General features: G+C 42.5%; 1 protein-coding gene across 1 annotated transcript; it reads left to right on the plus strand.

Moving 5' to 3' along the window:
• LOC124144793 lies at window positions 1-26526 on the plus strand. Its single transcript, XM_046514352.2, has 4 exons — window positions 1-150; window positions 20589-20675; window positions 22635-22937; window positions 23392-26526. Exons 2-4 carry the CDS (start codon window positions 20607-20609, stop codon window positions 25078-25080), a joined length of 2061 nt encoding a protein of 686 aa, XP_046370308.1. The 5' UTR covers window positions 1-150; window positions 20589-20606; the 3' UTR covers window positions 25081-26526.
• Window positions 26527-27487: the final 961 nt, after the last annotated feature.

Genomic DNA, 27487 nt, shown 5'->3' on the forward strand with positions numbered 1-27487 from the left:
ATTGGGTTATTCCCCGAGAATTGTTGAATGTGGGAAAACCAGTCGCTTGTTGGAAATCTGGATTTCAAGGAAATCGTAGCAGCGTCTGATATAAAGTCCTCGGATGTGTTTCACGTGACATTTCTCATCTTCCTCGCTTCACAACAGACCGTAAGTACACTCACTCGCTACCAAATAGTTATTTTATTTGCGTGGGGAGAAAATGTTACAGTATCATGTTTAGTAATATTTGTATGATGCCTGTTTAAATGGAGAGGTGTGTTTTGAGGGGAATTAGGCGTTCAAGGTTATATAGTAACGTGCATGCACGTGTGCGCGCGCTCGCGTTTTTGTGTGTGTGTGTGTGTGTGTGTGTGTGTGTGTGTGTGTGTGTGGCTGCTTGTACTAGTCCGGATTTATGCTATCTTCCCGAAGCAAAGGGACAACTGACTACACGGAAGGGGAAGGGTGTGGATATGTATGTATATTTATAGGCAGGGTGTTTGTATGTATAGGTAGGATGTGTACATGTGTATAGGCAGGGTGTGTGTATGTATGGGCAGGGTGTGTATATGTATAGGCAGGGTCTGTGTATGTATAGGCAGGGTGTATGTGTATAGGCAGTGTGTGTATTGTATAGGCAGGATGTGTATGTGTATAGGCAGGGTGTTTTTATGTATAGGCAGGATGTGGATATGTATAGGCAGGGTGTGTGTATGTATAGGCAGGATGTGTATGTGTATAGGAAGGGTGTGTGTATGTATAGGCAGGATGTGGATATGTATAGGCAGGGTGTGTGTATGTATAGGCAGGGTGTGTGTATGTATAGGCAGGGTGTGTGTATGTATAGGCAGGATGTGTATGTGTTTAGGCAGGGTGTGTGCATGTATAGGCAGTGTGTGTGTTTATGTATAGGCAGTGTGTGTGTTTATGTATAGGCAGGGTGTGGATATGTATAGGCAGGATGTGGATATGTATAGGCAGGATGTATAGGTATAGGCATTGTGTGTATGTAAAGGCAGGATGTGTATATGTATAGGCAGGGTGTTTGTATGTATAGGCAGGATGTGGATATGTATGGGCAGGGTGTGTGTATGTATAGGCAGGATGTGTATGTGTATAGGCAGGGTGTTTGTATGTATAGGCAGGGTGTTTGTATGTATAGGCAGGATGTGGATATGTATAGGAAGGGTGTGTGTATGTATAGGCAGGATGTGGATATGTATAGGCAGGGTGTGTGTATGTATAGGCAGGGTGTGTGTATGTATAGGCAGGATGTGTATGTGTTTAGGCAGGGTGTGTGCATGTATAGGCAGTGTGTGTGTTTATGTATAGGCAGTGTGTGTGTTTATGTATAGGCAGGGTGTGGATATGTATAGGCAGGATGTGGATATGTATAGGCAGGATGTTTGGTATAGGCAGTGTGTGTATGTAAAGGCAGGATGTGTATATGTATAGGCAGTGTGTGTATGTATGGGCAAGGTGTGTGTATGTATAGGCAGGATGTTTATGTGTTTAGGCATGGTGTGTGTATGTATAGGCAGTGTATGTGTTTATGAATAGGCAGGGTGTGGATATGTATGGACAGTGTGTGTGTATGTATATGTAGGATGTATATGTATAGGCAGTGTGTGTATGTAAAGGCAGGATGTTTATGTGTATAGGCAGGGTGTGTGTATGTATAGGCAGTGTGTGGATATGTATAGGCAGGGTGTGTATATGTATAGGCAGGATGTATATGTATAGGCAGGGTGTGGATATGTATAGGCAGGGTGTGGATATGTATAGGCAGGGTGTGGATATGTATAGGCAGGGTGTGGATATGTATGGGCAGGGTGTGGATATGTATAGGCAGGGTGTGTATGTGTTTAGGCAGGGTGTGTGTATGTATAGGCAGGGTGTATATATGTATAGGCAGGGTGTGGATATGTATAGGCAGGGTGTGGATATGTATGGGCAGGGTGTGTGTATGTATAGGCAAGATGTATATGTATAGGCAGTGTGTGTATGTAAAAGCAGTGTGTGTGTATGTATAGGCAGTGTGTGTGTGTGTGTATGTATAGGCAGGGTGTGTATATGTATAGGCAGGGTCTGTGTATGTATAAGCAGGGTGTGGATATGTATAGGCAGGGTGTGGATATGTATAGGCAGGGTGTGGATATGTATAGGCAGTGTGCGTGTGTATGTATAGGCAGAGTGTGTATATGTATAGGCAGGGTGTATGTATGTATAGGCAGGATGTGTATATGTATAGGCAGGGTGTGGATATGTATAGGCAGTGTGCGTGTGTATGTAAAGGCAGAGTGTGTATATGTATAGGCAGGATGTGTATATCTATATGCAGGATGTGTATATGTATAGGCAGGGTGTGTATATGTATAGGTAGGGTGTGTATATGTATAGGCAGGATGTGTATATGTATAGACAGGGTGTATGTATGTATAGGCAGGATGTGTATATGTATAGGCAAGGTGTGTATGTAAAGGCAGTGTGTGTGTGTGTGTGTGTGTATGTATAGGCAGTGTGTGTATATGTATAGGTAGGATGTGTATATGTAAAGGCAGGATGTGTATATGTATAGTCAGGATGTGTATATGTATAGGCAGGGTGTATATATGTATAGGCAGGATGTGTATATGTATAGGCAGGATGTGTATATGTATAGGCAGGGTGTGTATATGTAAAGGCAGGATGTGTATATGTATAGGCAGGATGTGTATATGTATAGGCAGGATATGTATATGTATAGGCAGGATGTGAATATGTAATGGCAGGATGTGTATATGTATAGGCAGGATGTGTATGTGTATAGGCAGGGTGTTTGTATGTATAGGCAGGATGTGGATATGTATAGGCAGGGTGTGTGTATGTATAGGCAGGGTGTGTCTATGTATAGGCAGGGTGTGTATATGTATAGGCAGAGTGTATATATGTATAGGCAGGATGTGTATATGTATAGGCAGGGCATGTATATGTATAGGCAGGGTGTGTGTGTATGTATAGGCAGGGTGTGTATATGTATAGGCAGGATGTGTATGTGTATAGGCAGGGTGTTTGTATGTATAGGCAGGATGTGGATATGTATAGGCAGGGTGTGTGTATGTATAGGCAGGGTGTGTCTATGTATAGGCAGGGTGTGTATATGTATAGGCAGGGTGTATATATGTATAGGCAGGATGTGTATATGTATAGGCAGGGCGTGTATATGTATAGGCAGGGTGTGTGTGTATGTATAGGCAGGGTGCGTATACGTATAGGCAGGGTGTGTGTGTGTAGTGGAAGGGTGTATGCATGTAGAGGCAGGGTGTATGTATGTAGAGGCAGGGTATATGTAATTAGAGGCAGGGTGTGTGTATGTAGGGGAAGGGTGTATGCTTGTAGGGGAAGGGTGCATGCATGTAGGGGAAGGGTGTGTGTGTGCAGTGGAAGGGTGCATGCATGTAGAGACAGGATGTATGTATGTAGAGGCAGGGTATATGTATGTAGAGGCAGGGTGTACGTATGTAGTGGAAGGGTGTATGTATGTAGACGAAGGGTGTATGCATGTAGAGGTAGGGTGTGTGTATGTAGGGGAAGGGTATATGCATGTAGGGGAAGGGTGTGTGTGTGCAGTGGAAGGGTGTATACATGTAGAGGCAGGGTGTATGTATTTAGAGGCAGGGTATATGTATGTAGAGGCAGGGTATATATATGTAGTGGAAGGGTGTATGTATGTAGGGGAAGGGTGTATGCATGTAGGGGATTGGTGTATGTGTGCGGTGAATGGGTGTATGTATGTAGGGGAAGGGTGTTTGTGTGCAGTGGAAGGGTCTATGTATGTAGGGGAAGGGTGTATGCATGTAGGGGAAGGGTGTATGCATGTAGGGGAAGGATGTATGCATGTAGGGGAAGGATGTATGCATGTAGTGGAAGGATGTATACATGTAGTGGAAGGGTGTATGCATGTAGTGGAAGGGCTTATGCATGTAGGGGAAGGGTGTGTGTATGTAGGGGAAGGGTGTGTGTGAATAGTGGAAGGGTGTATGCATGTAGTGGAAGGGTGTATGCATGTAGGGGAAGGATGTATGCATGTAGGGGAAGGATGTATGCATGTAGAGGAAGGATGTATGCATGTAGGGGAAGGGTGTTTGCATGTAGGGGAAGGGTGTGTGTGTGCAGTGGAAGGGTGTATGCATGCAGAGGCAGGGTATATGTATGTAGAGGCAGGGTATATGTATGTAGTGGAAGGGTGTATGTATGTAGGGGAAGGGTGTATGCATGTAGGGGAAGGGTGTGTGTGTGCAGTGGAAGGTGTATACATGTAGAGGAAGGGTATATGTATGTAGAGGCAGGGTATATGTATGTAGTGGAAGGGTGTATGTATGTAGGGGAAGGGTGTATGCATGTAGGGGAAGGGTGTGTGTGCAGTGGAAGGGTGTATGCATGTAGATGCAGGGTATATGTATGTAGAGGCAGGGTATATGTATGTAGAGGCAGGGTATATGTATGTAGTGGAAGGGTGTATGTATGTAGAGGCAGGGTGTGTGTATGTAGGGGAAGGGTATATGCATGTAGGGGAAGGGTGTGTGTGTGCAGTGGAAGGGTGTATACATGTAGAGGCAGGGTATATGTATGTAGAGGCAGGGTATATGTATGTAGTGGAAGGGTGTATGTATGTAGGGGAAGGGTGTATGCATGTAGGGGAAGGGTGTGTGTGTGCAGTGGAAGGGTGTATACATGTAGAGGCAGGGTGTATGTATTTAGAGGCAGGGTATATGTATGTAGAGGCAGGGTATATGTATGTAGTGGAAGGGTGTATGTATGTAGGGGAAGGGTGTATGCATGTAGGGGATGGGTGTATGTGTGCGGTGAATGGGTGTATGTATGTAGGGGAAGGGTGTGTGTGTGCAGTGGAAGGGTCTATGTATGTAGGGGAAGGGTGTATGCATGCAGGGGAAGGGTGTATGCATGTAGGGGAAGGATGTATGCATGTAGGGGAAGGATGTATGCATGTAGTGGAAGGATGTATACATGTAGTGGAAGGGTGTATGCATGTAGTGGAAGGGCTTATGCATGTAGGGGAAGGGTGTGTCTATGTAGGGGAAGGGTGTGTGTGTATAGTGGAAGGGTGTATGCATGTAGTGGAAGGGTGTATGCATGTAGGGGAAGGATGTATGCATGTAGGGGAAGGATGTATGCATGTAGAGGAAGGATGTATGCATGTAGGGGAAGGGTGTTTGCATGTAGGGGAAGGGTGTGTGTGTGCAGTGGAAGGGTGTATGCATGTAGAGGCAGGGTGTATGTATGTAGAGGCAGAGTATATGTATGTAGAGGCAGGGTATATGTATGTAGAGGCAGGGTATATGTATGTAGAGGGAGGGTGTGTGTATGTAGGGGAAGGGTGTATGCATGTAGTGGAAGGGTGTGTGTGTGCAGTGCAAGGGTGTATGCATGTAGGGGAAGGGTGTATGCATGTAGGGGAAGGGTGTGTGTGTGCAGTGGAAGGGTGTATGCATGTAGATGCAGGGTATATGTATGTAGAGGCAGGGTATATGTATGTAGAGGCAGGGTATATGTATGTAGTGGAAGGGTGTATGTATGTAGGGGAAGGGTGTATACATGTAGAGGCAGGGTGTGTGTATGTAGGGGAAGGGTGTATGCATGTAGGGGAAGGATGTATGCATGTAGGGGAAGGATTATGCATTTAGGGGAAGGGTGTATGCATGTAGGGGAAGGATGTATGAATGTAGTGGAAGGGTGTACGCATGTAGTGGAAGGGTGTATGCATGTAGGGGAAGGGTGTGTGTATGTACGGGAAGGGTGTGTGTGTAGTAGAAGGGTGTATGCATGTAGGGGAAGGATGTATGCATGTAGGGGAAGGATGTATGCATGTAGGGGAAGGGTGTATGCATGTAGGGGAAGGGTGTATGCATGTAGGGGAAGGATGTATGCATGTAGAGGAAGGATGTATGCATGTAGGGGAAGGGTGTTTGCATGTAGGGGAAGTGTGTGTGTGTGCAGTGGAAGGGTGTATGTATGTAGGGGAAGGGTGTATGCATTTAGGGGAAGGATGTATGCATGTAGGGGAAGGATGTATGCATATAGGGGAAGGGTGTATGCATGTAGGGGAAGGATGTATGCATGTAGAGGAAGGATGTATGCATGTAGGGGAAGGATGGATGCATGTAGGGGAAGGATGTATGCATGTAGGGGAAGGATGTTTGCATGTAGGGGAAGGATGTATGCATGTAGGGGAAGGATGTATGCATGTAGAGGAAGGATGTATGCATGTAGAGGAAGGATGTATGCATGTAGGGGAAGGATGTATGCATGTAGGGGAAGGATGTATGCATGTAGGGGAAGGATGTATGCATGTAGGGGAAGGATGTATGCGTGTAGAGGAAGGATGTATGCATGTAGGGGAAGGGTGTTTGCATGTAGGGGAAGTGTGTGTGTGCAGTGGAAGGGTGTATGTATGTAGGGGAAGGGTGTATGCATGAAGAGGCAGGGTGTGTTTATGTAGGGGAAGGGTATATGCATGTAGGGGAAGGGTGTGTGTGTGCAGTGGAAGGGTGTATACATGTAGAGGCAGGGTATATGTATGTAGAGGCAGGGTATATGTATGTAGGGGAAGGGTGTATGTATGTAGGGGAAGGGTGTATGCATGTAGGGGATGGCTGTATGTGTGCGGTGGAAGGGTGTTTGTATGTAGGGGAAGGGTGTGTGTTTGCAGTGGAAGGGTGTAGGTATGTAAGGGAAGGGTGTATGGATGTAGGGGAAGGATGTATGCATGTAGGGGAAGGATGTATGCATGTAGGGGAAGGATGTATGCATGTAGTGGAAGGGTGTATGCATGTAGAGGAAAGGTGTATGCATTTAGGGGAAGGGTGTGTGTATGTAGGGGAAGGGTGTGTGTGTGTAGTGGACGGATGTATGCATGTAGAGGAAGGATGTATGTATGTAGGGGAAGGGTGTATGCATGTAGGGAAAGGGTATGTGTGTGCAGTGGAAGGGTGTATGCATATAGGGGAAGGGTGTATGTATGTTGGGGAAGGGTTTATGTATGTAAGGGAAGGGTGTGTGTGCAGTGGAAGGGTGTATGGATGTAGGGGAAGTGTGTATGCATGTAGGGGAAGTGTGTGTATGTAGTTGAAGGGTGTATGTACATGTATGAAGGTGTAGGGTGTATGTATGTAGGTTTAGGGTGTATGTATGTAGGGGAAGGTTGTGTGTATATAAGAGAAGGATTATGTACTTTTGGAAAGGGTGGATGCATGTTGAGGAAGGTTGTATGTACTTGGGGAAAGGTGTATGTATGCAGGGCAAGGTTGTGTGTATGTTAGACAAGGGTGTAAGTATGAAGGGGAATTGGTTTGTGTATGTTGGGAGAAGGGTTTATGTTTGTAGGGATAGGTTTATGCATGTAAAGCAAGGGTATATGTTGGTAAGGAAAGGGTGTATGTATGATGGGGAAGTGTGTATTTTTGTTATTCATGTAATTGTTCGAACAAGACGATGTGTCAATGTGTCAATGTGTAGGCACATGGCTGTACGGCATGGGTGTGTCTACGTGTCTGTGCTTCATAGTTACGATATTGTCATAGTTTTTTCTGCTATTTCCGAATATATTAAAATAGAAATGTTGTATTCTAAGGTTATTTCTCCATCCAGTCGGAGTCTCGAAACCCATCGTGTATATTATTATTTCTGCATAACGTGCAGCATTGGTAATAAAAGAACGATAAAAATGCATGCGTCTATGTTGAAATAATTGTGAAAATTTGACGTCACAAAGTGAAATGAGGATATCCTGCAATGGACTTACGCAGTATGAATTTGGGGAATTATTTTGACATATGCATATGTTAAAGATCAGGAGAACTTATAAGTTGTTATTATCAAACATCTAAGAATGGGTCCTGTTTTGTATTTAGTCAGGATAAGTCCAAGGTAAAGGTCAACGTATTTAAAACATGACAATATCATTTGTCAGTTCCTTGGCACAACTACTTCAACAGGCATAAAATTGGATGTAAGCCTACATCTGAATAAATTCTTCCACATCAAATGTCGTTGCATGTTTCCCACAGGTCATAGTCATCCTCAGATCAATATAGAAAGTGGTTTAGTATTTCCAATTACTGTTGCACCTTTATTAAAAAAAAATCTTCGGCTTGGAGTTTTCTAATAATGGTGCAAAAGTAAAGCTAATTCTTTGCATCCCTTGAAACAACCGCAATTATTCACAATAATTTATCTCAATGGCATTGCAACAAATTACCCTGGACTCACAGTTTCATTTAAAGCCCGATTCAAACCACAGCAACGCAACTGATAATCGTCCAATCAAATTAGTCTGATCGTAGCGATATTAGAGACTGAGATGGTGACGTCACTTCCTAAGCAAAGCAATGGTGGGCCAGCCACGCCAGTGGTCGTTTGCACAAGAAACAACTCTCAATGTGGGTATATGATAACAGCAACAGCAGCCAGCAAGAAAAAAACAAACTGTAAACAACAAATGAAACTCGGCTATTCCTTTTCAGAAGATGGCGATGGTATCATTTGGATGTGAGCGACATTTGCCCAGTTTGGTCGTGTTCCAGACTGGTATCCAGTTCATTGACAAACTTATGGCTGCACTACAGGTTGGAGATTACAATTTTAAACAACATATCAAAAATGCTTGTGCGTCCTTTTCAAAGGCTGAACGTGAGTTAGAAAAACATATCCGTCGTCAAACCAAAAAGTGTCGGGAAGAGGAAGCAGAACTATCAAACATGCAGAGGAGACACCAAGAAATTCTTAAATCTCTGGCAGGCATGAAAGATTCACTGGAGTCTTTGTCCAAAACACTCGAGGAGCAGAGAAAGAAGGTTGAAAGTGCTCAGTCAGATGTGAAAGATTCTGAGGTACGTGTCCGAAAGGCACAATCTGACTACGAAGACGCCAACGCAACTAGAAACGGGGTTGAGGTAGCAGGATGGGCGACGATATGGATACCTTTCGTCGGAGCATCACTCTTGTTAGTTTCTGAAACAGCACTCAAAAAATGTGTTGATAATGCAGAACATTGCCTTGACTCCACTAAGTCGAATTTATCCAGAGCTGAAGACGCTCTACGTGAGATGACAAAAGCTCGTGAAAATACTCAAGGCGATATCAAGAAACGTGAAATGGAAAAGACCAAAATGGAAGACGAAATGGAGGAGACTCAGAAGAATATTTCTACATACAGGAAGGACATTAACGAGCAAAATCGAACCTTAACAGCGTTGAGGAAGGTGATGACTCGTCTGGGTAAAGTGTCGGGACGAGCAGAGGTACTGAGAGATGCAACAGCCATAATGCATGATATAGCAGAGATAGGGATACCTCTTAAGAGTTTGTTTGACAGTTTTGAGGAGTTCATTACGCAACCAGATCTCTGGAAGAAGGTGCTTTCTCGTCCTGAATTCCTGTCCGTTTGCGATGATGACGATGGAGATTGGTGAAGGGAAACAGAAATGATGCCTTGACAATGTTGCTAAGGCTGTTGTCTCCATCACACATGAAGAGGATAATCAAGTTCTTAAAGTGTTTGCTGATCAGGTTTTATTTGAGAACGATTGGCAGTAGATACATGTAGATCAGTGTCAATGTATGTTTGGACAATGACAAATAGGCCGTCTGTTGAATGAAACCTTCAGTTGACATGTTGCCAAGGCTGTTATTAAGGCCGCCAAGTTATTAAAGTGTTTGTTGAAACTTATAACTGTTGAGCGGGTTTTATTTGGAAATGCTTGACAGTAAATATATGTAGACAGTGTGATTGTGTCTTGGAACACTGACAAATAGGTCGTCTGTAATTGTTTACGTGTTTCTCCAGCCAGGCCTAGATTCCCGTTGCTCTGTTGAATATTCAGCATCCCGCTATGGAAAACAATTCCCATTCATGAAACTATTCCGTGCTTTTTGAGGATATTTGAGAAGGGAAATAACTCTGTTTACAGTATGTCACTTCCTGTCCAGGGTATCACGACTTATATGCTAATTATGGTCAGTGAGAAAGTGAATTGGTGAATTGGTGTTGCACCGATTAATTCGACTGTAGGAATCATGTTCACTGTTGTCTTTGTAATTGTACGTCTTCACAAAGACTGTCATGGAAGGAGCTCATTTTGAAGTGATCTCACACTTTTTAGTATTGTCATTATTATTTTCTTTTGTTATTTCGAAATAAATGAAAAGTAATTGTAGTATTCTGAGGCTATTTATCCCGCTGACCTCTCGCAACTCATCTTGTGTTTGTTTGTTTTGTGTTCCACAAAAATGTAACATTACTAATATAAAACTGTTAAAAACAATTCGTCAAAAGACAAGGTCACCTTAGAGATGATTGTAGGTCACGAGCAGAGGTACTGAGAGATGCAACAGCCATCATGCATGATATAGCAGAGATCGGGATACCCCTTAAGAGGTTGTTTGACAGTTTTGAGGAGTTCATTACGCAACCAGATCTCTGGAAGAAGGTGTTTTCTGGTCCTGAATTTCTGGCCGTTTGCGATGATGATGATGCAGACATGTGAATGGAAACAGAAATAATGCCTTCAGTTGACCTTTGGCCAAGACTAGTGGCTCCTTATCACTTTGAAAGATACTCCAGTTATTAAAGTGTTTGTTGAAACTTATAACTGTTGAGCGGGTTTTATTTGGAAATGCTTGACAGTAGATTTATGTAGATAGTGTGCTTTGGGACACTGACAAATAGGTCTTTAATTGTTTGCATATTTCTCCAGCTATGAAGAGCAAAAGACGAATTTGCCTATTCATAAAGCAATTCTGTGCTCTTTATTGATGAGGATAGTGGAGAGTTGTATGTCTTTTCAAAGACTGTCATGGAAGGAACTAAATCGCATTTGATGTCACTCTTCGTTTCAATAGTATCATTATTTGTCATCCAAAACTGGCTCCCACATGAGATATCGTTTGGGTGAGATCATGCGATATCTACATTTTATTACTTGCCCGTGAAGAGATCACCCGTTTAATAAACATACAGCTCTATTGTATTGTGTAATGCCAAAACGCGTGCTTATGTACACTCCGAACTCGTTTCACGAACAAATATTAAAAGCTCTCAACATTCCTTGACTTATTCAACGACATTTCATGTGGAGATGATAGATCACTGAGAGGAGCTTATACAGACTCGATGACCCCCAACAACCTTGTTGCTAGGCTGACGTCACATGGCATTATTTCGCCGATGGATCTTGCAACAAAATTCCATAAATTACGTCATCAAGGAATTGTGACGTGATTGTAAACTTTGATGTGCAAGCCCCCGTTCCACAAGGCGATCGTATTGTCGCGCAACTACAGTCGTTAGGCTAAGTTAAAGTGTGTGAGTTGCGAAAACCTTAGCGCTACGATAATTTTTAGGAACGGACGCCTGAACTCTAAAGGTGGACCGTTATATGGTATTAAATTCATACGGTTCAACTTTTGACGTGTTTGAAGTATTATTCTGTTAAACTCAATTGGATATGCCGTTGATCGTGTAGGTGCCAGCCCATTCACACTCAACAGTATAATTCAAAAAACATTATAAATGACAAGTAATAAACTCGTGAATAGTTGTGCTATCTGACTCGCTTTCGCTCGTCAGATACCAGAACTATTCACTCGTTTCATAACATTGGTATTACACAGGAGCTCGTTTAGTATTCTATATTTATTACTTGCCCGTGAAGAGATCACCCGTTTAATAAACATACAGCTTTATTACACATTGTGTAATACCACAACGCGTGCTTATGTACTCTCGGAACACGTTTCTCGAACAAATATTGAAAGCTCTCAACATTCCTTGGCTTATTCAACGACATTGTGTGTAGAGATGATAGATCACTGGGGGGAGCTTATACACACTCGATGACCCCAGCAACCTTGTTGCTAGGCTGACGTCACATGGCATTATTTCGCCGATGGATCTTGCAACAAAATTCAACAAATTACGTCATCGGGTATTGTGACGTGATTGTAAACTTTGAAGTGGAAGGCCCCGTTCCACAAGGCGATCGTACTCTAGCGCAACGACAGTCGTTAGTCTAAGTTAAATTATGTGAGTTGTGATAGCCTTAGCACTACGGTAATTTTGTGGGACGAACGCCTGAATTCTAAAGGTGGACCATTGTATGATATTAAATTCATACGTTTCAACTTTTGACGTGTTTGAAGTATTATTCTGTTAAACTCAATTGGATTATGCCATGGATCGTGTAGGTGTCAGCCTATTCACACTCAACAGTATAATTCTAAAAACATTATAAATGGCAAGTAATAAATAAAATACTAAACTCGCTCTCTTGTAAAACCAATTTTATGAAACTCGTGAATAGTTGTGGTATCTGAGTCGCTTTCGCTCGTCAGATACCAGAACTATTCACTCGTTTCATAAAATTGGTATTACACGGGAGCTCGTTTAGTATTCTATATGTAGATATAGCGGCGATAGAATTGCATGACAATGCTTTGCAGACGATTGTGACGTCATCGTTTCCATGACGTCACAATCAAATGACTTCACTGATGGCTCTGCTACTGAACCTGTGGGCAGTACTTTTTACACTTAAGCAAATGTTTATTACTGTCTACAAACTGAAATAGTTGGAAGAATGATGTTGGATGATAAAAAACCCAATACATCTCACCCTTGTGTCTTTTGATATCAAATATATCAATACTCGTTGATAAGAGTGGAAAAGTTCTTCCACTTTTATCAACTCGTGTTGATATATTTCATACCAAAAGAACTCGGGTGAGATTCTCTATATCTCATCTGTTATTTTGGAATATATCACAAGGATGATATCATGTTCTGAGGCTGTCGCAACTTGTGTATGATATATGATCAAAAACACTAAAAAAATAAATGTACCATCCGCCTATGTTGCAAATTGTCAAAGATCAAGGTCACCTGAGTTGTTTCATATTTTATTTTGACAACATGACAGTGTGACATGAGGATATATCCTGCAATGGACATATGAAGCATAGGCTTGAGGAATTCTTACGACACATGCCATACAAATGTCAAATGTCAAGGTCAGGAGATCCAGTGATATTATTTTCTTTCCCTTTTTCTTTGAAAGTTTTTTGGCCAAGATAAGTCAAAGGTAACCGTCAACGTTTGTAAAACAGGACCTTATCATTTGTCAATTCCTGAGGAATAGTACTTCAACAGGCATTGCATTTGATACATACATGGTAGTGTCGTTGCATGTCTACCAAAGGTCAAAGCCATCTTCAGGTCATTGTGGAAAGTTGTATTATTCATTGGCAGTTACTACTGCACTTTTTTTTTTAACAATCCTTGGACTTGGTATTTCTGCATCTTGAAAAAATATGATGATGTAGGTCAAGGTCGAGAAGTCATATTTACTGACTTGAATAGCATGGTGGTCTGTTATACTTCTAGGTGTTTTGATAAAATGGCATGAGGGTGGCTGCCTCTAGTTTCCTTATTTACTGCTTGTGTTCATGAGATGTCCAATGTGTAGAATAGGTTGAAAGTACCAAATGCCTGCTGTGCGGCCAAAAAAAATGAGCGTTCTCACTGATTGTGTCATCGTAGCTCGTCATGTCTGGGGTGTTGCTCACTCCTGCTATCAACAAATGGTTTACCTGTTTAATACTCGACTATTGTGATGATATCAGGTGTTTGCGAGAAGGTGAGCATCTCCTAATCCACCAGTGACACCAGTCACAAACACAAGTTAAAGCAAAAAGTCACCTGCAAAATTATTTTGAAAGCTTTACTAAGGTTTTGATGGCTGTAAATGTGACCAAAACAAGTTTTGAGCATTAGTCGTTTGACGCTCTTTGAAATCTTCGCAGAAAGTCATGTCAGCAATGAAAACCAGTAATATAGTGAACGATAATAAGGTCTAAGGTCACATAACCCGATATAAAATGTTTCTGAGCGATTGGAGGGTTAGCCAAGCTCATTCACTGTATAAACATAGGTTAAAGATGAAAATTCGATCACTTGGATATTACTACTGTAATTGTGGCATAGAAGAAACTACTACTTCATTCATTGAAAGAGTTGGTGCAGTCCAGTGGTTAACGTATGTTACATTGTCATGCGAATAGTGTTCGATTACCCGCATGGTTATACATGTTAAGCCCATTCTTTGTGCCCTTCGCAGGAACCGCAACTATTCACATTATTTTATCTCATTAGTATTGAGACAAAGTATCCTGGATCCATTCATTACCACAGCTTTGTTTTAAGCCCGACGTAAATGTTGCAACGCCAATGATAACCGTCCAATCAAATTACACTCATGAGCGAGAGTAGTGATGTGCGTAGACAGCGATAAAGAGACGGAGATGATTGGAAACGAAGCATTGGTGGCGTGTCACTCATCGACAAACGTTAAAAGTATAGAATCTTCAGTCCAAAGGCGTAAATGTTTCGACACTGGATGAAGACATGTACGTGTTCGAGCTCCTGTTTTGACACTACGGTTAAAGGCCAACCTTTTGATATTTTGGTGGAAGAGGTCCACTGGGAGTTTGGTTTGTTTTTTATAAAAAAAACCAACCTGGATCTAATCCCGGAAAGCTTGAAAAATTATTTCTCCTAAGGTTTACCAACAACAATCCTGGATGTTCTGGAAAATAGTGTGTTGTGGGTCAACAGTGTATTTGATCCTCTGTTCTCACATCCTTATTGTCGAGTCTGTGCCAGACACAGCAGCTGTGTTTGATAGCATACGTAGGGGAATGATCACAACATCCTCCAATTACATATTGTAACTAATTAACTGATGCTCATTTTAATACTGTCCTGTGAACTGTGGACCGTTTCAACTCACATTCTTCTGAAACATGTGCATGAGTTAGAGTGGAAAGAATCACAACCACAACTGAAAATTCATTCAGCTCCTCCTTTTCAGAAGATGGCGATGGTATCTTTTGGAGGATGTGAGCGACATGTGCCAGGTTTGGTCGTGTCCCAGTTCCAGATGGGTCTCCAGTTCATTGACAAGCTAATGGCTGGATTACAGGTGACCCAGTTCAAGACTGGTATCCAATTCATTGACAAACTAATTGTTGCACTGCAATTTAGAAATTACAATGTCAAACGTAACATCGAAAATGCTAGTGCGGCTTTCTCAATGGCTGAAAGTGAGTTAGAAAAACATATCTGTCGTCAAACCAAAAAGTGTCGGGAAGAGGAAGCAGAACTATCAAACATGCAGAGGAGACACCAAGAAATTCTTAAATCTCTGGCAGGCATGAAAGATTCACTGGAGTCTTTGTCCAAAACACTCGAGGAGCAGAGAAAGAAGATTGAAAGTGCTCAGTCAGATGTGAAAGATTCTGAGGTACGTGTCCGAAAGGCACAATCTAAATACGAAGACGCCATTACAACTAGAAACGAGGTTCAGATAGCAGGAAGGGTGACGTTCTTCATACCATTTGTCGGATTATCGCTCTTGTTAGCATCTGAAACGGCACTAAAAAAATGTGTTGATAATGCAGAACATTGCCTTGACTCCACAAAGTCAGATTTATCCAGTGCCGAAGACGCTCTACGTGAAATGGCAAAAGCTCGTGAAAATACTCAAGGCGATATCAAGAAACGTGAAATGGAAAAGACCAAAATGGAAGACGAAATTGAGGAAACTCAGCAGAATATTTCTACATACAGGAAGGACATTAACGAGCAAAATCGAACCTTAACAGCGTTGAGGAAGGTGATGACTCGTCTGGGTAAAGTGTCGGGACGAGCAGAGGTACTGAGAGATGCAACAGCCATCATGCATGATATAGCAGAGATCGGGTTACCGCTTAAGAGTTTGTTTGACAGTTTTGAAGAGTTTATTACCCAACCAGATCTCTGGAAGAAAGTGCTTTCTCGTCCTGAATTTCTGGCCGTTTGCGATGATGACGATGGAGACTGGTGAATAAAAACAGAAATGATACCCTGACAATGTTGCTAAGACTGTTGTCTCCATCACGTGAAGAGGATAATCAAGTTCTTAAAGTGTTTGCTGATCAGGTTTTGTTTGAGAACGATTGGCAGTGGATTCATGTCGATCAGTGTCAATGTATGTTTGGACACTGACAAATTGTTGAATGAAAACATAAGGGATACCTTCAGTTGATATTTTGCCAAGACTCGTGTCTCCATATCACTTTGAAAGGTACTCGAGTTATTAAAGTGTTTGTTGAAACTTATAACTGTTGAGTGGGTTTTATTGGTGAATGCCTGACACTAGATTTATGTCGCCCGCTTGATCATTAATCATTCCGCTCTCACAAGCAACAGACGAATTTTCCCATTCATGAATAGATTTCGTACTCTATTTTCTGTCTTGAGGATAATCGAGGTTGGAAATATATCAGGCTTTTTTCGCTTTCGAAATCTCCCCTCATCTGCCGTTAAAGCATTCACGACGACACAGCATCCGTTGTACGTCGACCAGAGACCAAGTAACGATACTGTGAGTTGATAATTGAATTGTTTGATAGGCATTACTTAGAAGTTGATGGGTGACAAAGTAGACACAGTTTATGGATAAGTACTAAGAGCCAACGGCAGAAACGCAACTAAACGCCAAGAACCTAAAGATGTAGTTTATAGAATTGACTGCAACTGTGGACAAGCATTGGTGTGGTGCAACTGTGGTGAAACATTCCGCCCCATGAACACCGGAATCAAAGAGCACAAAGCTTCAACCATCAAATCAGATAGTAAATCTGCCATCTCGGACCATATCAGCAACTGCCTCAATCACAACATCAACTGGGACAACGTCTAATTCCTCTCCAACAACCTAAATGATGTCATCAAAAGAAAACTAACTGAAGCAGTCCACATTCGCCGCCACAAGCAACCAATCAACAGAGATCCAGGCTATTTCTTCCTATCCGCCTACTATGAACTCATTGAATAATAATCTCAATACCAATGTAAACCTATCCTGTTGAATTGGCTTCCTGTCTTATTGGCTTCCACCTCGTCTGGTGTCTGTCCATCAAGTTGTTATAGTATGTTATCCTTCTGTTGTCATTACTTGACCTGCTCATGTCAATGCCCGTCATGTCTTCTCTGTCCATCAAGTTGTTATAGTATGTTATCCTTCTGTTGTCATTACTTAACCTGCTCAAGTTATCCTCACTCATGGATGCAATTGTTGTTACTGTTAATCCTTCACCTACTATATATACACCTCGTCATAAATATCGCACCACACATTTTTTTAAGTGAAAGTAGAAAATATAATTTTCGTGTTTTTTAAACTACAAGTACATATTTCATATACTACACCATCTGTGAACATGATATCACCAACACACCCTTTTCCGAGCTGCACGTGCATGCTTGCGTTTAGCATGCTTGAACCGGGGGTCGGTTTGCTAAAAATGATGAATGCACATAGCCTCTTTTGGCGTATGTAATGTTGGCAGACACAGCTAAAATTTGGTTTTAGGCATAAATTAAGCTTTATTTTGGCCAACCAGTGAAATGCCCAAGCGTCCAGTACCTTTGAACCAAAGATGGAAAATTGTTGGTATGCATCAGACTGGTATGTCATGTCATGCTTTTGGAGCACAACTGAATATTAATCACACTGTCATCAGCAGGCTAATATGTAAGCATACTGCTTCTGGACGTCCCAGAAAAACCATTGACAGGGAAGATCGTGCTTAAGTCTACTTGTACACAGCTGCAACATGGATGGCATCCATACAACAAAGTGTCCATCAGCACCATCAGACGACGCCTAAGTTCTGCAGGATTGAGAGCAAGACGACCAATCAGACGTCCACTCCTCACAAATCAGCACAGCCATGCCCGTTTAGCCTGGTGCCAAACACGTGCTCGCTGGAACCTGAGGACATGGACATGCTTCCGATGAAAGCAGATTTTTGCTGCATTATACAGACGGGAGGGCACGAGTTTGGAAGCAGAGAGGCACAACATATGATCAGAGGAACATTCAAGCTGATGTTCCATTTGGGGATGGATCCGTCATGGTGTGGGGGTGTTGGTCTTACGATTGTAAACTTGACCTCATCACACTTCCCGGAACACTGAATGGACAGAGGTACCAGAACTTGATCCTGGACGGTGCTGCTGTGTCTAATTTCGATAACCATGCTCTCGCCACACGTCCAGTCTTCATGGACGATAATGCCAGACCACATCGTGCTCGAGCTGTTGTTCAGCATCACCAACACGACGCCATTGAGACATTACCTGGCCTGCCAGAAGTCCAGACATTAATCCTATTGAGCATTTGTGGGATATTTTGGGATGTAGGGTGAGGGCAAGGGATCCTCCAGTTCAGAACCTTCAGGAATTGGCCCATGCATTGCATGCATATGATGAGTGGCAGCAGATCCCCCAACAGAGATTCAGACGTCTGGTGACCGGCATGGGACGGCGTGTAGAACATGTTATCCAAGTGCGAGGCGGTTACACCAGATACTGAGTTAACCAGTCACTGTGGACCTTACTAGTGTGTTCGACATTAATGAAATGTGAACTGTGTTGTGTGTCTGTTGTAACGGCTCCGACAGCCATACTTATTTCATGGAGATTTTAGTGAACTTTAGTTTGCTACAATTAGACCCTCAATTTGTGCTCAAATTCGGTCTTGTGTTGTCAATTTTCTGACTGAACGCTCACATGAGGCCATATAAATAGTTTAATGTGCTTTTCTAAGCACCATTTTTATGAGGTTGAAGATCCAGTTTTTTACTTAGTGAAAAAAGTGGGTGGTGCGATATTTATGACGAGGTGTATATATTCTGTACCATGTTCATCTTACAGTCTTGCATGACAACTGTATAAGGGTCTATTCCGAAACGTCTCATTTACATTTATTAAAGAAGTTGTTATCCATACATTTTGTCTACTTTTAATAATTCAAATTGTCAACCAAGCAACACCCACCCAAAAGAAAGTTTTAATTATTTGTGTAGTTTCTTTCACTAACTCCCCTGATCAAACAGAGGAAGCAATAGTAAGGGTAGTCAAATATCTAATTGCCCCAGTCACAAAACATGACATTAGATCATCAAATTCGGAGTAAATGTCACTCTATCAAAATCAAAATCTGATGTGTTCTGTCAGACAATTAATGCAGGGTACGATCTTTATAAAACCGCTACATTACGTGGGCATATGTCGTATTTTTCTCTGTTTTTCAAGATGAAGATGTTAAAAACAATTGACGATGTGACGTATTGGTTCATCTTGTGAGTGACACATGTAGTTGTTGTTCTCCTGAATCATACCGGAGGTGCATAGAACTTCCTTTGGCTGGACAAAGTAAATGGACAGTCTGACGTTAAATTATTCTACAAGAACATGTGCTTTCCAAGACCAGATGTCAACAGATCGGAAGGTTTTTCGTTTCCTTATGAGACTAGTCGGAGAAACGCAGTTTCTTATTTGAACTATATATGGGAAGGCATGACTTTCCCAATACTGCAAAATAAGAATTTGGATTTTAAGAACATGTTATGGATTGGAATTATTCTATTTTAAGAATTTCCTAGTTTTCGTACATTCCGAACTTTCTTTTATCTTTTTGAATTATCTACATAAAACAGGAGTCTCACGTGGCTTCGATACCACCGATGCCTAATTATGGCTAGAGGATAGAGCGTCCGCCTGGAAAGTCGAGAGTTCGATCCCCGGCCGCGTCATACCAACAGAGGTTAAGAGATGGTACTTTAATTATTGTTGCCCTTCATTGCGCTCGGCATTAAGAGGATTAAACGAGGACTGGTCGGCTCGGAGTCTGTATACTGTGTTTGAGTGTGGTATTCGTATTAAACTGCGGCATGGTATTGCGGTGGTCTAGCACTGTATCATATAATGACATATCAGCCGAATCATGCATAGCAACATGAGATCGATATAAAAGTGAGTTTTACAAGCGCACGAGTCAAGCTGAGTCGGGTCATTTGTGTGAATGTCGTTTTGAGCCACAATGATGAACAGTTTTGTCAGTTATGCAACAAAAGTTTCTTTTTAACACACAGCAAAACGATGTTTTCCAGTATTTTCGGAGCCTACATATTATATTATGTAAAGATGACATCAGGTTCTCGTGAAGATCCGGGATAGAATAGGTCTTCAGCAATCCATGTCTCAAGAGGCGACTATGCTTGTCGTAAGAGGCGACTAACGGGATCAGATGGTCAGGCTCGCTGACTTGGTTGATGCATGTCATCGATCCCAATTGTGTGGATCGATGCTCATGATGTCAATCTCTAGATTGTCTGGTCCAGATTCGATTATGTACAGACCGTCGTCATAGAGCTGGAATATTGCTGAGTGCGGCGTTAAACAAACAAACAAACACACGTAGTTGAAATTGCCTCAATGTCAGGCAGTATTATGGGCCACACAAATATGCATGGAGTAGGGCTCCTTAGCTTACTCAAACTAATCACATGTTACTACTATGAATACATCACAAATCGGCCGAACATGAAAGCCGGAGGAAAATGTATGCAAACGTTTGACTTATCGACATAGTCACTGTACACGCCTTTCCGTATTGTTTTTTAATGAATTGGATATAGGTTGTTTGGTTTGTTTGGACTTATAGTGACTTGAGTGAGGCATCATGGCGGATGTCAGCAAGAAGACGATTGCGAAGGCAGAGAAGGACCTAATGAGCCCAAAAGATACGAAGGTACTGTATTCCAAAAGAATACGATTTTTGTTTGTTGTTTATCGTCTCAATCAGCAGTATTTCAGCTGTATGGGACCTCTCCCGTGGTATAGTGGTAAAGCGTCCGCCCGGAGTGCGGAAGGTCCGGGGTTCGATCCCCGGCCGCGGCATGCCAAAAGACGTTAAAAGATGGTATTTGTTGTTACCTTGTCTGGCGCTCGGCATTGAGGGCTTAAAACAAGGACCGGTCGGCTCGGAGTCAGTTTTTTGTGTCTGAGAGGGTTGTTCATGTTAAACTGCGGCATGGTATCTCAGTGAGCTAGCACTTTAATCGGTATCAGTCCGTATTGGTACAAGCACACACACACACACACACACACACACACAAACACACACACACACACACACACACACACACACACACACACACACTTCTTTAATCCAAAGAGCTAGTGAGTTGGGTATAACACCGCTTTTAACAGTATTCTAGTTATATCACGGCGTATCAGCTTTATGTAGGAGGAAAGCCCGAGGTGATGCAGGCCTCAGACGTTTACCACTTAGCACCAACGAGCACGGGTATGGTGCTGGTGCTGACACACCTAGAAACATAATCGGGGCGAACCGGGATTCGAACCCACAATCATAGGTTTCTGGTGTGCCCAAGGGACACAACTCTGCACAGCGACTCGCGGCGCCTTAGACGACTGGGCCACTCGTGCCCCCTTTAAGCCTAAAGACTATCACTGTGCCTTCTATTACTCTAGAGACGGAACGTGTCATTCGAGAGGTTGTGGTATTGGGAGGTATTGGAATTGGAAATAGATGTATTTGGGAGGACGCGGCATTGGAGAGCTTGTGGTATTTGGAGGTAATGGTATTGGGGAGGTATTGCTGGGGGTATTGGGGATCGGAGGTGGTGTGATTTGGTGTAGCAGCATTGAGGAAGAGAGCGATATTGGGGAGGTAGTGGTGTTGGTATAGGTAGGTAGTGGTATTTAGGGGGTATTAGTATTGGGAGGTAGTGTTAATTGGGAGGTGGTGGTTTGGAGGAAATCGTTGTAGGCATTAGGGACGTAGTGGTGAGGTCGTGAGGTAGTGAGATGCTGGGAAATAGAGATGTTGGGGAGATGGTAGTATTTGGGAGGTGGCGGTATTGTTAAGCAGTGGCATTTAGGAGGTGGCATTATAAGAAGTTAGCGGAATGGGGGAGGTATTGGTATTGGGAGGTATTCGTAGTAGGTATTGAGGTAGTATTGAGATATTATGTTATTAGGGAGGTCGTGGTGTTTGGGAGGAGGCGTATCGGGGAGGTCCTGGTTTTGTGGACGTGATGGTATTGATGAGTTGCCAGAATTGGAATTATTCGGAGATACTGGCATTTGGGAATGGGTGGTATTCGGAAGGGAGTGGTATTGGGGAGTTTGTGGTATTGGGGAGGCGAAGAAGGTAGTATTGAAGAGATAGTATTATTGGGATTTAGTAGATTTAGGGAGGTAGGTGTACTTGGACACGTTAGGCGGTACTTGATTGAGTAGATGGGTTGGAGAAGTAGCTGTATTGTGTTTATGGAGAGGTTGGGTTTTAGCATTTGTGGGGCTCTTTTTAACATAAAACTTTACTCTGAGTACCAATGACCTGTAAATGCCGTTTGGGTAAGATAACACACTAAGAACCACGTCATTCATTGGTTCAATGAAGTTATTCAAGTACGGATACTAACATATGCTGCCCCCTTTCTCTTGAAAGTAACATATCGATGGAATGAAATTAAAAAAAATGAACAAGGGTGTTTGTTGTTTGGAAAGACAAACGGTTACTTCACTGTGACCATGTCAGACACCCCCCCCCCCCGATTCAGTCGCCTATTACGACCAGTGTAAAATGCTGGGGACAAAGTCCATCCCAGAATCCCCAGAGGGCACAACAAAATAATGTAGAAAATCGCCTAATTTCCTATTCAATTGTTGTTGATTTCAGGAGGACATGATGTTGGTCCTCGGGCCTCACATGAACTGGCAGGAGATGCTGTGTCCTGCCCCTCTCTCGGTGTGTCTCCTGGGGCAACTGGTCCTCGTCACGCTGGACAAGGACGTGTCTCTTGTGTCGGAACACATGACTAGAGATCGCTTCAAACACACCGAGTACCCGGAGTCTCTGCGGACCAGCATCCTTCAAGTTGCTGATGAGGGATGGAATGCTTTCAACCTGGCCAACAAAAACATGGATCAAATTCGGCTGCTGACACTGCAGATTCCTCAACACGTCAAGAACGCAGTCAAGGTAATTATTTTGACATTGAATATGGATTAAGGAATGACTTAATTTTAGTATATGCCTCAGTCTCCCAGGAACCGTGATGCTCTTGAACACCAGATTTTCTACTAGAAACCCTGAGTCTCTCAGACAACAAGAATCGCATTCAGCCGACCTGACGCTCTTCCAAATTCCATGACGCTTTCTTCTTGACACACTGACTTTCTCCAAAACAGTGACATCCCTTTTAAGACCATCTTACTCTCAACCACACATCTCAACTCTCCCAGACACCCCGTCTCTCTCTTTAACACACAGATTCTCTCTGAGACATCCTCACACTGTTCTTGACACGTGGCTCCCTCCCAGACTCCATGCATCTCCCAGACACCTAACCCCTCTCCTTGCCCCAAGGACAGTCGAAGACATGTTCCATGTTCAGTGTATCTCGGTCCCATATGGCTGTATTTCTGTTTTTCAGTACATTGTCAATGGATCCGAAATGGAAGTGCGCCATCTAGTTCCTGATTACTTAGCTAACATTAAACGCATTACTGACACATGCGTTGTACGGGCTGAAGAAGTGGAGACACGATTTTGTACTATCATGGCTTTGATAGGAGAACTACAGAAAGCATGCACATTTGCCGAAGGTCACTATTCTGAGAAACTGCTCAAAGCTGAAAAGGATCATGAGGTGAAGACATTGAGAATGAAGTCATTAGAAGAAAGAAAGAAGCTCGCAGAAGAGGAGTACAATGAATTACGCGACCAGTTTAAAAAGACCACCGAATCGTATCAAAAAGCCATGGACTCTATGCCATCTGGTTGGAGCATGATCGGTATGGACTTCGTGGAAGGGCTGGCTAAATGCACACTTGGTGTCTTCCAGTCAGTCACCAATGCTGTTACAAGGAAGTCCACGAAAAATGACAAAGCCTCCAAAGACAAGCAGGTGCAGAAAGATGAAGACAAGGAAGCTCTTCTGATGCTGGAACTCCCACAGCTATCACTTTGTGTGAAGACTCTCGTAACCAATTTTGATCAGATTATGCAGGGAATGGAAGTGGATCCTCTCTTGATGGTCGAGGCAACCTTTCAGGATATTGTTCAGACTTTGAAGTCCTACTCGGGAGTTTGTAAGCAGAAAGTAAACGCCATTGTAGATGACGGGTATCAACTCATCAAGATAATGAAGACTGCTAGTAAGCAGCTTACCAAGGACCAATCACAAGAAAAAGATGCGAAGCGTATTGCAGGAAGGCTGGAAGGAAATATGAAAGCACTGGAGACATTCTGTTCACATGCATTTGGACAGTCGGTGCAAACACCAACACCCATGATGTCCACTAAAGAGCAGGAGAGTTCCAGTTCAGCTTCAGCAAGATATAGTGAACAGTGTAGATTCAAAGTTGAACAACATGCCTCTTCTCTTGAATCAATCAGAGAGGACTTCAAGAGCAAAAGCAAATCATTACAGGAAACCAATGCCCATGTGACGTCAGTCATTGAAGAACTTGCACACATTAATCTTGACAAGGTCAACTTTGGTGAAATAAAACAGTTGTTGCAGAGAGGTATCAACGCTCTTGGACAGGTTCGAACACAGTGGGGAAAGTTGGTGAGATTTTTCACAACAATTTCAAACATCATCAGATGCTCCATGGATGAAAATGTGAAGAATTTCGTCCAGGGCGCCGAGCGAGGGGCAGAGTTTCGTCTTGAGTACACGATGTCCGACATGATGAGGGACACAATCTATGTCCAAGCATCTGAAGCCAACAAGCTATCGTACATGGTGAACAACTTGGCAGAGATGTATGTTGAAGTGTCCGAGAAGCATCTGATGGATCAAGTGGCTAGTCTTGGAGAGCTGCTTGCATTGGGTGGAGAGAACGACAAAGGCGCCGTCACCCTAAAGATGACCCAGTTGAAGAGACAGGCAAAGGACGCCACGGTGTCGATTGGTTTGATTGTTGCCCAGAAACAGCTGGAGTTCGACACAAAGGTGCAGAGGAGGATAGAAAGGATTCAAAGGGAGATGAAAGCCGTCTTACCTCCTCCTCCGCCAGAAGATCCAACGATCAAACAGCAGAAGAAAGAAGCAATTGAAGAAGCTGAGAAGTTCAAGGCAGAACACAAGGTGGTGGATGAAGATGATTGGGCGTGATCTCCTCCTTTAAACCCCATATAGTTTTGAGGATGGTTGGGTAGCCTCGTCACGCGGAATACCCGTGTTCAATGGATATGTTGAGGTCTATTTCTACTGCCACGTGCTTGATATTTTTTTTATGAAATGTACTAATGAAGTCAAAATCCCTTACAATCAAACACTGTTGTGTCCAACTTTAATGTGTCGAACTTATGGTTGTCTTGAAGTAAAAGCTTGGCTGCTGGGTATTTTTTCTTTATTTACTCGATGTATATTCGTGGGTCCCTTCAACTTCGACCCAAGGGTGTTTGACTAAATTTAAATATGGATTTTTTGGTTTAGTATAAAGTCACATACGTTGTTTATTGTATAATATTGACATTATCCACTTTTCTGTTCATCTTGCACCAGCCCCTGAGTCTTTTTGTCTCAATTTTCAAGAACGATCTATGTTCTAAGATGTATGTTCTACAGGCTCACTTAAAATGATGTTTTCTTTACTTGGATATTTTCAACCTTGAGTTTATGTTTTTTTCATTTGACGCTCGAAAAACGTTTGGAGGAATATCACACTCATTAGATATTCAAAAGTTTAAAATGCAAAAACTGTTAACTAAAGTCTTCAGTGTACAAATATACACGTTCAGCTGTTAATGTTTACATCTGTATCACCTCCTGATGATTCTGGTCCCCCATCACCTTTGCTTGCCGTAAAGGACGCAGATGGAGGAGGATTGGGTGGGACAATGTGCTACACAGGTGATTAGGTTTTGTTTGTTTGTTTGTTTGTTGTTTAACGTCGCACTCAGCAATATTCCAGCTATAGGACGGCGGTCTGTAAATAATCGAGTCTGGACCACACAATCCAGTCATTGACATCGGAAGCATCGATCCACGCAATTGGGATACGATGACATGCATCAAACAAGTCAGCGAGCCTGAGGTGATTAGGTGTATTGTACCCGGAGATGTGCACGATTACGTTTTAACCACTGACTTGCCTGGATCAGATTTGATAATTCACAACAATGATATTACTTTAGTATTAACACACCTTGTATAATCCTGTTTTCAAATACAATTATTTCGTTGCGATTATATACTTGAGGAAACGCTTTTGAGTATTAAACATTAGTAATGTTAAAGAACATCGCTCTTCATATTTGCTGTTATTTACCTCTGTGGAGGTCCGTAACTTTAAATCCATATACTTAAGAACAATGTTTTTCATAATAGAGGTACATACTCATGTGTATTGTACTGTATATAATGTTCATCCATTGACAAAACATCATGTATAACCAGGGTTTGTATTAAAGCTCCTTCTTTGTGATTATGTACTTGAGGAAACGGTTTTATGAATGGTTAATTATTGTTACAGATTGAAAACTAATTACAATGTTTTTGTTGTGAAAATATTGGAAATGTGGAATTCTATTTGGAATAAACTTCTCTTTTTGAAAATATTTTTGTTTTTATTAAATAACTGTCATGTCACAGAAGGGATAGGTTCCTGGTGTCGTGGACACACGTGGTCCTGTTAAGCAACGTACATGTACATGTAGGTCGCGGAGAGGAGATGCATGGGCGGGTCACCGTTTCCTGGAAGTCTGGGTTTTCCCCAAGGCTCCTAGGAGCTGACATTAAAATCAATAGGCGGATCCCCCCCCCCCCCCCCCCCCCAGAGAGGAGGATGATATTTTGGACCCATCCCTGTTAAATATTGCTGGATCCGCCCTTGAATACAATCCATTGACCAGGCTGATAATGATGCTCTGTGTTCTGTGAACGTGATCCCCATCGTGGAGAAGTGCAATACTCCGGCAAACTAAGGGTGAATGGGTTTGGCGTTAAACCGCTCTGGAATATGTTAGTTATGTCACAGCACGTGAGCTTAATGTGGAGAAAAGCCCGAAGTGATGGACATTTATCGCCGAACACGGGCTGGTACTGACAAACTAAGAAACATAGTTAGGTCGAGAACGAGCATATATATGGCAATGATGCACCACACATCAAAACTGGGATTCGAACCAAACATCAGCGGATCCTGGCACAGGACGCATTACGTCACCGGATATTTCTGGGCCACCTGTACCGCCCAATACAATAAAGAAAGTGTCACGCTTAAGATTAAACGTAAATATAGGACTCGTGACGCCTTATCATATATCTAAGCATTTAGGAATATTTACTTATTGCCTTATTAAACTGTATTTTTATATATAAATAAACAGTATTTCAGTGATATCACTGCGTGTATCTTCGATGTATTAGGAAACCAGAAGTGATGCAGGACTTAGATGTTTAAGCCGTTGGTGGAATCAACGACCAAAGATTCGTGCCTATGATAACAGGATTCTGGCAAACTTAAGGGACGCAACTCCGCACAACTCTTTGAGCAAATAATCATGGGTGACGGTAA

The sequence above is a fragment of the Haliotis rufescens genome, unplaced genomic scaffold (genome assembly GCF_023055435.1).
Source record: "Haliotis rufescens isolate VD_foot unplaced genomic scaffold, xgHalRufe1.0.p SCAF_8, whole genome shotgun sequence".
NCBI lineage: Eukaryota > Metazoa > Mollusca > Gastropoda > Lepetellida > Haliotidae > Haliotis > Haliotis rufescens.

Excerpts from the sequence above, each read along its gene's own strand:
- LOC124144793 (XM_046514352.2), top strand. The coding sequence starts at position 20,607 with ATGGCGGATGTCAGCAAGAAGACGATTGCGAAGGCAGAGAAGGACCTA. Across the intron at positions 20,676-22,634 it reads TGAGCCCAAAAGATACGAAG|GAGGACATGATGTTGGTCCT; the intron begins GTACTGTATTCC and ends TGTTGATTTCAG. Across the intron at positions 22,938-23,391 it reads ACGTCAAGAACGCAGTCAAG|TACATTGTCAATGGATCCGA; the intron begins GTAATTATTTTG and ends TCTGTTTTTCAG.